General features: G+C 36.8%; 1 protein-coding gene across 2 annotated transcripts in view; it reads left to right on the forward strand.

Annotated features, from left to right (window-relative positions):
* OPHN1 (oligophrenin 1) overlaps window positions 1-17660 on the forward strand; it is a 495334-nt gene that overhangs the window by 223463 nt on the left and 254211 nt on the right. For both annotated transcript variants that reach the window (XM_046673421.1, XM_046673422.1), the window contains exons 4-5: window positions 10619-10680; window positions 17198-17269. In XM_046673421.1, the coding sequence (XP_046529377.1) occupies window positions 10619-10680; window positions 17198-17269 (134 nt within the window). The remainder of the gene's footprint in view (window positions 1-10618; window positions 10681-17197; window positions 17270-17660) is intronic.

Here is a 17660-nt window from a genome sequence, read left to right on the forward strand (position 1 = left end):
ATACATATTTATCAATAGGTACTTCAAATGTCAATGGGCTAAATGCTGCAATCAAAAGTCACAGGGTAGCTAATTGGATAAAAAAACAAGACCCATGTATATGCTGCATAAAAGAGACACACTTCAGACCTAAAGACACTCACAAACTGAAAGTGAAAGGATGGATTAAGATTCTCCATGCAAATGGCAAAGAAAAGAAAGTGTGGGTAGCAATACTTATATCAGACAAAATAGACTTTAAAACAAGATTTGTAACAAGAGACAAAGAAAGGCATTACATAATGATAAAGGGAACAATCCAACAGTAAGATATAACACTTGTAAATATCTGTGCACTCAACATAGGCACACCTACATATATAAAGCAATTATTAACAGACTTAGGAGAAATAGACTAACACAATAATAGTACAGAATGTTAACACTCCACTTACACCAATGTGTAACAGAAGATCAATAAGGAAACACTGGCCTTAAATGACACAGTTTACCAGATGGACTTTGTAGATGTATATAGAACATTCCATCCAAAAATCACAGCATACACATTCTTTTCAAACGCACATGGAACATTCTCCACGATTGATCACATATGAGTTCACAAAACAAGTCTCAAGAAATTTAAGGACATTGAAATAATACCATACATCTTTTCTGACCACAAAGTTATGAAACTAGAAATCAAATACAGGAAGAAAATGAGAAAATCCACAAAAATGTGGAGATTAAACAAAATGCTGCTGAACAGTGATTGCGTCAATGAAGAAATGAAAAAACTCCTGCAGACAAATGAAAATGAAAATATGACATGCCAAAATCTATTGGACACAGCAAAAATGGTTCTAAGAGGGAAGTTTATAGCAATTCAGGCCTACCTCAACAAAGAACAAAAATCCCAAATAAGCAATCTAACAGCACCTCTAAAGGAACTGGGAAAAGAAGAACAAGCAAAGCTCTAAATCAGCAGAAGGAAGGAAATAATAAAAATCAGCACAGAAATAAACGAAATAGAGATGAAAAAATAGAAAATAATTAATGAAACCAAGAGCGGGTTCTTTGCAAAGATAAACAAAATTGACAAACTCTTAGCTAGACCCACCAGGAAAAAACGAGAGAAGGCTCAAATAAAATCAGAAACTAAAGAGGAGAAATTACAACAGACACCTCAGAAATACAAAAGATAATAAGAGAATACTATGAAAAGGTGTATGCCAACAAATTGGATAATCTAGAAGAAATGGATAAATTCTTAGCAACATACAACCTTCCACAACTGGACTAAGAATAAATGGAGAATTTGAATAGACCGATCACCAGTAAGGAGATCGAAACAGCAATCAAAAACCTCCCAAAAAATAAAAGTCCAGGACCAGATGGCTTCCCTGGTGAATTCTACCAAACATTCAAGGAAGAATTAATACCTATCCTTCTCAAACTCTTCCAAAAAATTGAAGACGAGAGGAGGCTTCCTAACTCATTCTACGAAGCCAACAGTAGCCTGATACCAAAAGCAGATAAGGACAACACAAGAAAAGAAAATTGCAGGACAATATCACTGATGAACATCTATGAAAAAATCCTCAACAAAATACTAACAAATACAACAAATAATCGAATACAACAATACATTAAAAAGATCATACATCATGATCAATTGGGTTCCATTCCAGGGATGCAGGGATGGTTACACATCCACAAATCTATCAACGTGATACACCACATTAACAAAATGAGGAATGAAAATCACATGATCATCTCAGTAGATGCAGAGAAAGCATTTGACAAGATACTGCATCCATTTGTGATAAAAGCTGTAAATAAAATGGGTATAGAATGAAAATATCTCAACATATATAAGTACCATATGTGACAAACCCACAGCAAATATCATTCTCAATGGAGAAAAGCTGAAAGCTATCCCTCTAAGAACAGGAACCAGCCAAGTATGCACACTTTCACCACTCTTATTTAACATAGTATTGGAAGTCCTAGCCAGAGCAATCAGGCAAGAAAAAGAAATAAAGTGATCCAAATTGGAAAAGAAGATGTGAAAATGACACTCTTTGCAGACGACATGATTATATAGGTAGAAAACACTAAAGAATCCACTAAGATACTTTTAGAAACAATAAATGAATGCAGTTAAGTCACGGGATACAAAATCAACATACAAAAATTGGTTGTGTTTCTAGACACTAACAACGAAGTAGCAGAAAGAGAAATTAAGAATACAATCCCATTTATAATTGCAACAAAAAGAAAATAAATCTTGGCATAAACTTAACCAAAGAGGTAAAACATCTGTACACCAAAAATTATAAAACAGTGTTGAAAGAAATTGAAGAAGACACAAAGAAATAGAAAGATATACCATGCTCTTAGATTGGAAGAATTTACATAGTTAAAATGTCCATACTTCCTAAAGCAATCTATAGATTCAATGCAATCTCTATCAAAGTTCCAACAACATTTTTCACAGAAATAGAACAAAGAATCCTAAAATTTATATTGAAGAAGAAATGACTCCAAATAGCAAAGGGAATCCTGAGGAAAAAGAACAAAGCTGAAGGTATCACACTCCCTGATTTCAAAATATACTACAAAGCCATGTTAACCAAACAGCGTGGTACTGGCATAAAAACAGACACACAGATCAATGGAACAGAATCAGGAGCCCAGAAATAAGCCCACACATTTATGCACAGCTAATATTCAAAAGGGAGCCAAGAGCATACAATGGAGAAAGGAGAGTCTCTCCAAAAAAGTGTTGGGAAAACTGGACAGCCACGTGCAAAAGAATGAAAGTGGACCATTACCTTACACCATGCACAGAAATCAACTCAAAATGAATGTAAGATCCGAAACCATGAAACTTCTAGAGAAAACATAGGCAGTACCCTCTTTGACATCGATGCCTCTTAGCAGCATATTTTGAAGTACCATGTCTGACTGGGCAAGGGAAACAAAAGAAAAAATGAACAAATGGGACACAATCAAACTAAAAAGCTTCTGCACAGCAAAGGAAACCATCAACAAAATGGAAAGACAACCTAACAATTGGGAGAAGATATTTGCAAACCATATTTCAGATAAGGGGTTAATATCCAAAATATACACAGAAATCATATGTCTTAACAACAAAAAAGCAATAAACCAATTAAAAGATGGACAAAAGATCTGAACAGAGATTTCTCCAAAGAAGATATGTGGATGGCCAACAGGCACATGAAAAGATGCTTATCATCATTAGCTATCAGGGAAATGCAAATGAAAACTACAATGATATATCACCTCACTCCGGTCAGAATGGCTATAATTAACAAGACAGGAAACAAGTGTTGCAGAGGATGTGGAGAGAAGAGAACACTCATGCACTGCTGGTGGGAGTGCAAACTGGTGAAGCCACTATGGAAAGCAGTATGGAGTATCCTCAGAAAATTAAGAATAGATCTACTATATGATCAAGCTCTTCCACTGCTGGGTATTTATCTAAAGAACTTGAAAACACAAATGCATAAAGATACATGCACCCTTATGTTCATTGCAGCATTATTTAGAAGAGTTAAGACTTGGAAGCAACCTAGGTGCCCATCAAGGGACGAATGGATAAAGAAGATGTGGTATATATACACAATGGAATACTACGCAGCCATAAGAAATGACAAAATTTGGCCATTTGTGACAACATGGATGGACCTTGAGGGTATTATGCTAAGTGAAATAAGTCAGAAGGAGAACATCAAATACCGTATGATCTCACTCATAAGTAGAAGATAAAAACAACAACAAACAAACACATAGCAACAGAGATTGTATTGGTCGTTACCAGAGGGGAAGAGGGCCAGGGGGAAGGCAAAAGGAGGGATTAGGCCCACATATGAGGTGATAGATGATAATTAGTTTTTGGGTGGTGAACATGATGCAATCTACACAGAATTCGAAATATATTACAAGGTACATCTGAAAGCTGTATAATATTATAATCCAATGTTACTGCAGTAAAAAATAACAAGTGCAAACAAAGATTATATCCACACAAAAACTTGCATGCAAGTGTTCATGATTGCCTTATTCATGATAGCCAATAAATAGAAACAGTGCAAATGTCCATCAATTCATGAATGTTTAAAAAAATGTGATATACCTATACAATGGAAAATTATGTGGAAATAAAAATAAATGAAGGATTGATACTCAGTACAGCATGGAATAACCTTGAAAACATTATGCTAAGTGAAAGAAATCAGTCACAAAAAATCACATATTATATGATCTTATTTATATGAAATGTCTAGAGTAGGCAAATCCATAGAGACAGGAAGTAGATTAGTGGTTGCCTGAATGTGGAGAATGGTGAGTGATCCTAATGGGTTTTGTGATTTCTTTTGAGGGTGATGAAAATGATCTGGAATTATATAGTGGTGAGAATTGCATAACTTTGTTAATATACTAAAAACCACTGAGTTGTACACTTTAAATTGGTGCATTTTATGATATGTAAATAATATCTCAGTTTCAAACATGATGTAATCTTTTAGCCAAAGCTCACTTTGATACATCCTTAATATTGTCAAATTTTTAATTTCTTTCCTTGTGGTGATGAAGCCTGACTCATTTTAAAAGCCGAGCTCCTGGTAATAGTGGCTTCCCCCATCTCCGTTTGATAATCTATTCAGATGTTATTTAGTAACCTAATACCTCTACCTGGAGAAGTGTGAGCAGTGTGACAGTGGCAAGACTTTAGCTGTGGCAGCTAGAGAGGTTTGAAGTTGAAACCTAGCTCTGCCATTTACTTCCTGTGTGACCTTGAGCAAGTTGCTTAACCTCTGTGAGCCTTAGTTTGCTCATTCAAATTAGGGATAATTACATGTGCCTAATAAAGTTATTGTGAGGATTAAACTGTCAGCTAAAGTGCTTGGCACATTTAGGTTTCAGGAAATTATTTTTTTCCTTTAAATGTTCCAATATGATACTTGTCATATTTCCTTTAGAGCCTAACTGATCTTGCCTGGGAAAATTGCCAGAATAACAAAAATCTCTCTCTCTTTTTGTAGCATAAAGTATTAGGGGACAGGAGATCATTGAACATATCCATTTTTTCTTATATGCTCTTTTTTTTTTTTGAGGAAGATTAGCCCTCAGCTAACATCTGCTGCCAATCCTCCTCTTTTCTGCTGAGGAAGACTGGCCCTGAGCTAACATCCCTGCCCATCTTCCTCTACTTTATATGTGGGACACCCACCACAGCATGGTTTCCCAAGTGGTGCCATTTCCACACCTGGGATCCAAACCGGCGAACCCTGGGCTGCAGAAGCGGAACGTGCAAGCTTAGCCGCTGCACCACCATGCCGCCCCTCCCCCCCGCCTTATTTACTCTTTTTGATTAGGGTATTTTTATTTTCTATGCTGAGATTGAGCTTTTAGTTTGCAGTGTTTGCAAAAATGACTTCCGTAAGTGTGTGCGGTAACTTAATCCTCAGAGGAAAGAAGTACCATTGCCTGGTCTCCTGTATTGATCCTGAACTTAGTTTCTTTGGTACTAGAAATGCTGGATTACTTGTCCAGTTCTCCTAGGAAGGGAAATATATTTTTGATTAAAAATATTAATATGGGTGCATTTGTTTTCCAGGCTTTCAATATGTTCTCTTTAATTCAGATATCATTTGAGAATATTCTTACAGTGTCTGGTGAGAAGTTGGGAATTTTACAATAGTAGTTATTAGAATTTGAAGGGGGACTAGAGGCTATTTAGCTTAATTTATCTCTTTCTTTTTGGTATATGAAGAAATTGAAATCGAGGGAGGAGAACTGACTTTCCCAGTCACCTTCCCAGTAAGCGGCAGAACTGGCTCTAGAAGAGTAGAAAGCTGGGATGGGGGAGTAGGCGTAATGTTTGTTATCTACTATGTGTTGGCACTCTACATTTACTTTCTAATTTAGTCTTTACAACAACACTCTTGTGTATATCATCATGCCTATTTGACAGGTTAGGCAACTGAAGCTCAAAAGGGTCAAGTCACTTATCAAAAGTCACACAGCAAGAAGATGATAGAATGAGGCTGCAAATCCAGGTCTATCTCTCTCTAAAGATCGTGCTCTTTCTGCCTTTCTATCTTGTCCCCTAAACTACAATCCTCCTCATCTTTCAAGCATACTAGATACCTTTATTATCTACAGTCCCACAAAAGCTCTTCAGGAACCTGAGGAGAAATAAAACTAGAATGCAGAGATGGATTTAGGCTTAATATTAGGGAAGGACTTTGTACTAGAGACATTCTGAAAGTGAGGTATAGCCTGCTGCAGGAGAGAATGAGCCCCTGTCATTTAAGGTGACTACCAGTCCTGGATGAACTGGGATGGGGGGGTTTCCTGGAATGTGGACCTTTTGGCTTTATAACTGTGCTAGTCCTGGGAACACCAAGACAACTTGGTTACCACTACTGTCACTGGAGGTGTATGAGCAGAAACTGGATGGCTGCTAATGGTGGATGTTGCCCAGGGTTTGAAGCATCACATGAAGAGCTGGATAAGACCATCTGAGTCACCTCTGTTACTGTGGAATAAGGTGTTTATCTTGCTTTTGTTTTTGGACCTATCATCCAGATTCTGATTAAATTGGGTCAGAGAGATGATGGTTAAATATAATAAGAATAAAACAAAAAGGAACAAGAGAGTAGCCGGGTCTTATTGCTCTCTGTACTGCTAGAACATATTTTTATTGTTGTTGTCATTTTGTTTTGTTCGTTTTTATTTTGTTTCAATATAAGAACATACTTTCAGGTAAATAAGCTTTATTTCCTGATTCAACCTCTGGGTGTTCGCCCCTGCAATTGCATTGTGTCCCACCAACCAATCTTTCTGACACTTAGCAGGTTAATCTGGGTTTACTTTGTCTGGAAAGGGATGTAGCATTGATATTTAAGCTCCTCAGATGATTCTAATGTGTAGCCAGTGTTGAATATCACTGCCTTAGACCCAAAAAGGAACAGAACTAACATTTATTGAATGGCTACCATATGTGCTGGGAGCTGTGCATGTATTATCTTATTTAATCATCAAACAGCCCTGTGAGATTGGAATTATTATTTATAGGCATGAAAAGTGGGTCTAAGAGAGTTTGAGTAACTTGCCAAAGGTCAAGTGTGCTTTTTACTTGACCATAGTGCTTCTAAAAGCAAGAAAAATGACACAACACTTTACAAAATCTGTTGGTAACTCATTATTTCATTCTGTCTCCATAACTACTCTGAAGTAATAATTAGTAATATTCTCTTTTTATAGATGAGGAAATTGAGGCGTGGAAGGGCTAAATTGAGAGAAATTTGTGTGGGTTGGTGAATAGTGTGAAGCAGGGACCCAAACTCAAGTCTTTGGATTCTAGTGCTGCTTTTATTTACACAGCAAATCCATTGCCCTTCCCCTAATATTTTTTTTTGTGTATGAAATGAGAGAAGTCTCAGCTACTCCTAAGGGTGGATGTGAGGATTAAATGAAATATTAGCTATGAAAGAACTCTTGGACAACTACAGCCCAATATCCCTGATGAACATAGATGCAAAAATTCTCAGAAAAAGTAATATCAAAAAGAATTCAGCAGCACATTAAATGGATCATACACAATGATCAAGTGGGATCCATCTGTGGGATGCTGGGATGGTTCAACAAATGCAAATCAGTAAATGTGATATGTCACATTAATAGAATAAAAGATAAAAATCATGATCATCTCAATGGATGCAGAAAAAGCACTTGACAAAGTCCAACATCTGTTCATGATAAAAATTCTAAACAAGGGGCTGGCCCCGTGGTGTAGTGGTTAAGTTCGGCATGCTCTGCTTTGACAGCCTGGGTTTGCAGGTTCAGATCCCGGGTGTGGACATACATCACTCTACAGCAATACTGTGGCAGTGACCCATGTACAAAATAGAGGAAGATTAGCACAGCTGTTAGCTGAGGGGTAATCTTCCTCAAGCAAAAAGAGGAGGATTGGCAATAGATGTTAGCTCAGGGTTCATCTTCCTCAGGGAAAACAAAAACAACCTCTCAACAAATTAGGTATAGAAGGAATGTACCCCAACATGGTAAAGGCCATATATAATAAGCCCACAGCTAGTAGCATACTCAGTGGTGAAAGGCTGAAAACTTTTCCTCTAAGATCAGGAAGAAGACATGGGTGCCTACTCTCACCACACCTATTCAACATAGTACTGGAAGTCCAAGACAGAGCAGTCAGGCAAGAAAAAGAAATAAGGCAGAATTGGAAAGGAAGAAGTAAAATTGCTTCTACTTGCAGATGACATGGTTTTATATATAAAAAATCCTAAAGACTCTACCAAAACCCGTTAGATTTAATCAACGAATTCAGTAAAGGTACAGGGTACAAATCAACATGCAAAAATCAGTAGCGTTTCTGTACACTAACAACGAATTATCTGAAAAAAGTAAAGAAAATTATCCCATTTACCATAACATCAAACACAATAAAATGCTTAGGAATAAATTTAGGAAGGAAGTGAAAAAGCCCTACACTGAAAACTACAAGACATTATGAAATAAATTGAAGAAGACACAAATAAATGGAAAGGTATCCTGTGCTCATGGATTGGAAGAATTAATATTGTTAAAATGTCCATACTACCTAAAGCCATCTATTGATTCAACCAATCCCTTTCAAGATTCCAGTGTCATTTTTTACAGAAGTAGGAAGAAAAAAATTGTAAAATTCATGGAAACAAATAGCCAAAGCAATCCTGAGAAAGAAGAACAAAGCTGAAGGCATCACACTTCCTGATTTCAAACTATATTATAAGCCTATAGCAATCAAAACAGTGTTATAGTGGCATAAAAACAGACACATAGACCAATAGAATGGAATGGAGAGCCTAGAAATAAACCCGTGCATATATGCTCAACTAATATTTGACAAGGGAGACAAGAGTACTCAATGGAGAAAAGACAAGTCTCTTCAGTAAATGGTGCTGGGGAAATGGGATATTAACATGTAAAAGAATGAAACTAGACCCCTATCTTACACCACTAACAAAAATCAACTCAAAATGGATTAAAGTCTTAAATGTAAGACCTGAAACCATAAGACTCCTAGAAGAAAACATAGGGAAAAGCTTCTTGACATGGGTCTTGGCAATGCTTCTTTTGATATGACACCCAAAACACAAGCAACAAAATGAAAAATCCACAAGTGGGACTATATCAAACTTAAAAGCTTCTGCACAGCAAAAGAAGAAATCAACGAAATGCAACCCATGGAATGGGAGAATATATTTGCAAATAATATATTTGATAAGAACTTAAATATCAAATATATATAAAGAACTCATACAACTCAATAGCAAAAACTCACAAATAATCCAATTAAAAAATGGGCAAAAGACCTCAATAAACATTTTTCCAAAAAAGATGTCGAAATAGCCAACAGGTACATAACAAGGTGCTCACCAACACTAATCATCAGGGAGATGCAAATCAAAACCATGATGAGATATCACCTCACACCTGTTAGAATGGCTATCATCAAAAACAGAGGAGATAAACATTGGTGAGGATGTGGAGAAAAGGGAACCCTTGTGCTCTGTTGATAGGAATGTAGATTGGTACAGCTACTATGGAAAACAGTATGGAGGTTCCTCAAAAAATTAAAAATAGAACTACCTTATGATCTATTTCTGGGTATATATCTGAAGAAAACAAAATCACTACGTTGAAGAGATATCTGCACCCCCATATTCATGGAAGCATTATTTATAATATTCAAGACATGGAAACAATCTAAGTGTTCATTGACAGAAGAATGTATAGAGAACATGTGGGGTGTGTGTGTGTGGGTGTGTGTATACATACATACATACATACATACATATATATTTATGCAATGGACTATTATTCAGACATACAAAGAAGGAAATCCTGCCATTTGTGACAACATAGATGGACCTTGAGGGATTATGCTAAATGAAATATGTCAGAGTAAAACAAATACTGTATAATCTCACTTATATGTAGAATCAGAAAACAAAACTCATAGAAAAATAAATCAGATTTATGATTGCCAGAGGCAGGAGTTGGGGTGGGACAATTGGGTGAAGGTGGTCAAAAGGTACAAACTTTCAGTTACAATATAAATAAGTACTGGGAGTGTAATGTACATCATGATGATTATACTTAACACTGCTGTATTGGTATATTTGAAAGTTGCTGAGAGAGTAGATCCTCAAAGTTGTCATCACAAAGTTAAAAAAAATTTGTAACTATATGAGGTGATGGATGATAACTAAACTTATGGTGGTATTCATTTTGCAATATATGTCATTCAAGTCATTATGTTGTACACCTTAAACTTATAGTGTGCTGTATGTCAATTATATCTCAATAAGACTGAAGGGGAAAAAAAACCTCTCAGGTAGGAGGGTTGGCAAAAAAAGGAAAGGAAACATTCAACAGGCACATACCAGATTCTCCTTTTGGCCTTACATTTGCTGCGTTCCTCTCGTGGCTATGTGGGCTTGGGGCACTGGTTCCTACCTCCTGTCACATAGATCTCTGCCACTTGCCTATCAAGTACCATGATTAACTTGGTTTATCTTTTATTCTATTTTTCCAGCTGAATCCTTCAAGGAATTTGCTGAATTGCTCAATGAAGTAGAAAATGAGAGGATGATGATGGTAGGTCACTAATACTGGACCTGGAGCCCAGATCATGGCTGGTGTTGGGGATTTTTCTTCTCCACATTAGTTGGATTGATGCTCTGTTATTTTGGTTTCTGTCTTATTGCTACCTGGTACTGTAAAGGCAGGAAATAGATCTGGTTATTCTATCTCAAGCTCCCACCCCAAGAATTTAGCATTAGATAGAGAGAAATTGGTATGGAAATCCTATCCCTGGTCATTTCAGCGAGAAAGGATTTTGCAGGACATTAAACTTAGTTGTAACATGTTGACAAAAATTGTGGTCTTTTAGTGTTCTTAAACAAATTATCTATTTATTTATGTCTTTCTCTGCTTCCAGAAATTATAATATGGGCTTTATGTATATTTGACATATTGTTTTGTTTAAATGTATGTGAAAACTTTTTCCCTTACATTTAAAGTCTAATTTAAAAATTAATAGACTTTAATATCTAGAGCAATTTTAGTTTTACAGAAAAATTGTGTGGAAAGGACAGAGAGGTTTCATATACTCCCTTTCTCTTCTTGCCCCTCGCCTCACACAGTTTCTTGTATTATTAATAGCTTGCAAATGTGATACATTTGTTCCAATTAATGAACCAATGTTAACACAATATTAACTGAAGTCCGTAGTTTACATTAGGTTTCACTCTTTGTGTTGAACAGTCCACAGGTTTTGACAAATGTATAGTGATGTGTCTTCACCATTATAGTATCATCATACAGAATATTTTCTCGGCCCTAAGAATCCCCTGTGTTCAACTTAGTCATCCCTCCCTGTCTCCCCTACATCTGAAGCCCTGGCAAACACTGATCTTTCTTTTTAGTGTATTTTGCCTCTTCTAGAATGTCATATAGTTGGAGTCATACAATAAGTAGCCTTTTCAGATTGGCTTCTTTGCCTTAGCAATATGCATTTAAGGTCCCTTTATGTCTGTTCATGGCTTGACAGCTCATTTTTTTTATCATTGAGCAATATACGTATTTATTGTATATATTATATATAATATATATTATATTATAATACATATATTCCATTATATGGATGTATCATGGTTTGTTTATACATTCACCTATTGAAGGACATCTTGGTTGCTCCTAAGTTTTGTCAATTATGAATAAAGTTGCTATAAACATTGGTGTGCAGATTTTTGTGTAGATGTAAGTTTTTAACTCTTTTGAGTAAATTTCAAGGATTGGAATTGCTGGACTGTGTGGTAAGAATGTGTCTAGTTTTGTAAGAAACTGCCAAGCTGTCTTCCAAAGTGATTGTACCATTTTGCATTCTCACCTGCAATGAATGAGAGTTCTTGTAGTTCCACATCCTTGTCAGCATTTATGGCTGTCTGAGTTTTGGATTTTACTAATTTTAATAGGTGTGTAGTGGTATGTCGTTGTTGTAATTTGCATTTTCCTGATGACATATGATGTAGAACATCTTTTCATTTGCTTATTCACCATCTGTAGATCATTTTTGGTGAGGTGTCTGTTCATGTCTTTTGCCTACTTTTTAATTGAGTTATTTGCTTTCTTATTGTTTAGTTTTAAGAGTTCTTTGTATATTTTGGATGCAAAGTCCTTTATTGGAAATGTATTTTTCAGAGATTTTCTCCCAGTTTGTGGTTTGTCTTTTCATTTTTTAACGGTGTCTTTTGCAGAGCAGAAGTCTAATTTTAATGAGGTCCAGATTATCAATTGTTTTTTCATGGATTATGCTTTTGGTGCTGTATCTAAAAAGTCATCACCAAACCCAAGTTTACTAGATTTTCTCCTATGTTATCTTCTAGGAGTTTTATAATTTTACGTTGTATGTTTAGGTCTATGGCCTCTTTTGAGCTAATTCTTGAGAAGAGCGTAAGACCTGTGTCTAGATTCATGTTTTTGCATGTGGATGTCCAGTTATTCTATCACCATTTGTTGAAAAGACTGTTCTTTCTCCATTAATTACCTTTGCTCCTTTGTCAAAGATCAATTGACTATATTTGTGTGGATCTATATCTGGACTCTCTATTCTGTTCCATTGATCTATTTGTCTGTTCTTTCACTAATACTACACTGTCTTGATTACTGTAGCTTTGTAGTAAGTCTTGTAGTCGAGTCTGAACTTCAGAACCAGTTTGTCAATATTCACAAAATAAATTGTGGGGATTTTGATTAGGATTGCATTGAATCTATTGATCAAGTTGGGATGAACTGACATCTTAAAAATATTGAGTCTTCCTATTCATGCACATGGATTATCTCTCCATTATTTAGATCTTTGATTTCTTTCATCAGAATTTTTTCTTTTTTTTCCTGAGGAAGACTAGCCCTGAGCTAACTGTTGCCAATATTCCTACTTTTTTTTGCTTGAGGAAGATTAGCCCTGGGCTAACATCTGTGCCAGTCTTAGTCCACTTTACATTTGGTCACTGCCACAGCATGGCTGATGAGTAGTGTAGGTCCACATCTGGGATCCAAACCCATGGAGCCAGGCTGCCAAAGAGGAACGTGCTGAACTTAATCACTATGCCACAGGGCTGGCCTCAATCAGAGTTTTATAGTTTCCTCATGCAGATCTTGTACATATTTTGTTAGATTTATTCCTAAGTATTTCATTTTTTTGTGAACTCTATTTTAACAGTTTAAGCAATAATTTTTTGGTGTAGTCCCTACACCTGCAGCATCAATGTCACTTGGGAAATTGCTAGAAATGCAGGTTGTTGCCCCCCCCCCAGACCTATTTGGGACTTAAATGTGGAAGTTCGTCAATATTTGTTTTTATTAGGAGTGTGAGGGTAAAGTGGGAACTTTGTAGAGGACTACAAAGAGGTCCACTTTCCCTTTTTCTCCCGATGACATCCTATTGGCAGCTCAGTTTTGTTAAGCTCATTTATTCCAATAGTAAGAGTTCTTTAATCTGTAATCACACTTCCTTTTCAAAAGTGTGGTACTGGCTTCTCAAAATACTGCTACCATTTCATCTAGGCTCCTAGAAAAGTCGGATTGAGGGCAAGGCTTGGAGGGAGGGGAATTAGAGACTTAGGCTCTAATAATGGCTGTGCCACTAACTTACTTGACTAATCACTTTATTTATTGAGTCTCTCTTTCTTTATATGTAAAATAAGGAAAAGAATCCCCATCTCCCAACAACCCCAAGGTTGTTGTAACTACTCCAAAGATATAATGAATATGGAAGTGGTTTATGAATAACAAAGGACACTGATTATATGTGTTGTTTCTAGTTATCTTTTGTTGCCCCCAAGATCCTGCTTGTGGAAATTTGACTTGGAATTTCTTTAGTTTAAGAGATTTGCTTCTAAGGATACTAAGGAAAGACCAGTATTGGTAGTTTCCCTGGAGCCTGGTAGACAGCCCACTAGCTAATCCACACTCTTATAAATGTTTTCTTCTGCCTGAAGAGTTTGTGGACTGCTGCCAATGTTGCTCTCAAAGGCATTTGCCCCCATTTCATTCAGATATCATTAGAAAGCTCAGCTGTGCTTCTCTTCAGCCTTAGTTGTTCCTTGATCTCTTTTATTCACCCAATTACAAAGCTCTAAAATATTGAAGTAGGATCCATCTTTTGAAATGTTGTTTTTCTCACCATTCTTGCTGGCTCTTTTCCACAGGACTGACTCACTTTCTTCTGTCCTTAATTATATTGTGCCCTTTTGTCCCTACAACTCTTCAATCATGTATTGAATGTTGGCTCCCCATTTACTACTTAATTCCAGGAATGCTGTGAAGGTTAGGCTCAATGAGGGCCTTTCACAACATGCCAGGAATTCATTGCTTTGCTGCACCTCTCCCATTTCCTGGAACTGTGGTAAAAGGACTCCTGTACCCCAATATGGATAATCTGTGAGGTGTTAAGCAGTTTTTTATCCTTTATGTAAGAAGCCAAAAGAAGCTTTAGAAGAACAGGATGGAAGTTCACAACCCTAGCATGTGGCAGTTGCAAATGTCTAGTCATTCTCCTAAATGAATTTAAATTGTGGAAGGAACTATGGAGGGAAGAAATGAGGAGGAGCATCCCAGGTGTGATTTCTTAAACAGTACCTTGGGGGAGGTTGTAGTACCTCAGACGGTCACCCTTAAAAGTCTGGGTAACAGACTTCCTGTATTATTGAGGATAAGATGCTTGCCTAGATACATTTCTGACTCTGAACGGGACCTCTGTTGGCACTATGTAAGGTCTGTCTTTGAGGACTGCCAAGAATGACCTAAAGAGGCCCATAATATTTCAAACAGTACATCCTCAATGCCTTCTTTTGGTAATTGGTTAACCATCAAAGATTTACGAGCAATCCTGTACTACTGGATTGAATACCATTCTCTATTCTGCTAAATGCTCTATCTAGTGTTAATTTGGGCTTCGTTCAATAGGAACCTGATTAGATAAACTCACTAATGTGTTTAGAGTGTCACTTATCATGCTGGGGATTGTACCCTAAGATAGCAGGTAAGAGCTTTTCTCCTAGAGAGTTTACAATATGGATGCAGTGATCAGAAAGTTAAATAAAGGCCAAGTTTACTTAAAAGTTTAGTTGCTAGACTTCTAAGGGGTTTAAGGATAAAATAGCATGAAAAAGAAAAAAAAAGTCAAGTTTCAGTGTGACCTTTTCTTACATCTCTAGCTCTATGTTCTAGTAGAAAGTAGTATAATAATGAATGAGTGTCAAAGAAAGGAAAAAGTTCAGAGTATCTATTTGTGTTGTATGAGACTAGGAGCAGTATTGCCAAAGCAATTAAGGGAAAACTATGGATTTCGATTTCAGTGAATCATATACTACTTTCCTAGACTAAGACAGGGCCAAATATGTAAAGCGCAGTGGCCTTATGGACCCTGTGTGAGAAGTTGCTGGCACCCTTGCTTATGCAAGAAAATTCCCCTTGTATCATGAAAAACTGGCAACTCTGCCATCTCTGGGGTGCCTGCATATTTAAGGGCTCAGCTGAATATTCATACAGAGGTTTGACACATACTACTCTCTTTAGAAGTGATATATTTGTTTCTTGTTCAAAGGCAAGCTTCCTCAGTGTTTCCAGGTGGCCGTTCTTTATGTGTTACCTTTGTGAAACTGGAAATAATTTTTCTAATTATCTATTGCTATATAATAATCTATTCCAAAACTTAGTGTCTTAAACGAAAACAATTTTGTCTCATTATTTTGCGGGTTAGGAATTCAGGCAGGGGCCCCTGTACTAGATATTTGGCACTGATGACTTAATTTTTTTACAGGTAGGTGCACAAAGTTGATGGCACATAATTTGCAATCCATGGAAATGTAGAGTGTGGTGGGTAAGAGAGACAGGCTGGTACTTTTAGTAGAAAAATTCTTGTTTTCAATCAAGGAGACTCACGGGTGTCTTTACTTTTGATACCAGGGCTGTTAGTGGAACTTTGATTGGATGAGAGTTTCCCCATTTAGTTGAACCTTGAATCATACCTGGACTCAAAACAGAAGGCCCAAAGTGCCTGCAGGACTTGGATAAAATATGTACTAATGCCCCAACTTGCCATGTTTTTTGGTGGTAATTTAAAAATTGATTCTTAGTCTGGAGAATACAGGACTGGTCAAAACTGGCTTTCTACTCTGTCTTCTATTTTTGTTTTGAAGATATATCTTGTCTTACTGACATTTTATATCTCATCTAACAAGGAAGCCAGTGCCTCATTTTCTCATTTTGTAATATATCAAAATTAATGCAATGAGCCCTTAAATCCAGCCCTTTAGATATGTTCTCTAAGTCCTCCATTAAAGTGCATCTAATTCACACTGCTGAAGAAACAAACCCCACTTGTTGCCTTGGACAGATGCAATCTCCCAAAAGGTTTAAATGAAGACAAAACTTTGTATATCTCTACCTGCCCACTGAACAAGGAATCCAGTTTGGAGATGATGTGTTTATATCTCGAGAACCATATTAATGTCAGTATTTTTAGTACCTGGACAGGCTGTTCATATCAGCTTCTAAGCATCTATAGTTAGGTAATTTGAAGGCTTGGTCCAGTATTCTCTGTGACGCTGTAATACACTCCAAGGTCTGAAGGAAATGTTTTGGTTTTATGACACACCAGGGCAGGCCTGGAGACAATTTATCCTGGGATTTATCCTAATGCTATTACTGCTAACTCATTTGCCTCCCATGAAATGGTTTGCATTTGGTGCAATTGGCCTTTTCGTGTATTTTCCATTCCCTTTCTCTTCTCTTTTCCACATATACTTCAGGCCTCCCCTGTCTGTTTCTGGACATGACTCCGGATATTTTTCGACTAAAAACTCAGATAAGACTACCAGTAAAGTTACAGAGAAATACTCCTAAAGTTCCGTCTCTCATTTCCTTTTAATGCATTTGATTTTAAGAGACCAATATGGGAATAAAAGACAGTAACAAAACCCAACAACCCAGAAAACTAGTTAACATTTTGCAGGATGGTGTATTACAAGGAAATGCCCTAGTAATAAGGAATCTTGAATCTGAACCTTGCTAATTTAAAAGTTGTTTTGTGTTTTTTCTTTTTCTCTAGGTACATAATGCTAGTGATTTGCTGATCAAACCCCTGGAAAATTTCCGGAAGGAGCAAATAGGCTTCACCAAGGTACATTTTCTCTACATGTATAAGATATTTTTTATAGCAATTGAGTAGTTGTTTGGGCTACCATTCTTTCCTCTTCAGGGATGAGGAAGGTTTGTCTCTACAAGAAAATTCATCATCACAAATGATGAGAAAATCTGGAATTGGCTCCTGGCTGTGTTTCCAACTAGCTCTGTAACTTTGGACAAGATACTTCCCTTTTGGAGCTTCAGTTTCTCCATCTGGAAAATGAGGAGGTTGATAATAATAGCTATTCTTTGAAGACTACTTAGTATGTGCTGAGCTTTGGGCTAGATGCGTTACATTCATTCTCTAATTACAATTATCTCTTTCTGAACGCCTCCTCGCCCATGTTGTCTCCTAGCTTCCCTCTGTACGCCCCACCCCCCATGCG

Source organism: Equus quagga, chromosome 10 (genome assembly GCF_021613505.1).
Source record: "Equus quagga isolate Etosha38 chromosome 10, UCLA_HA_Equagga_1.0, whole genome shotgun sequence".
NCBI classification, from domain to species: Eukaryota; Metazoa; Chordata; class Mammalia; order Perissodactyla; family Equidae; genus Equus; species Equus quagga.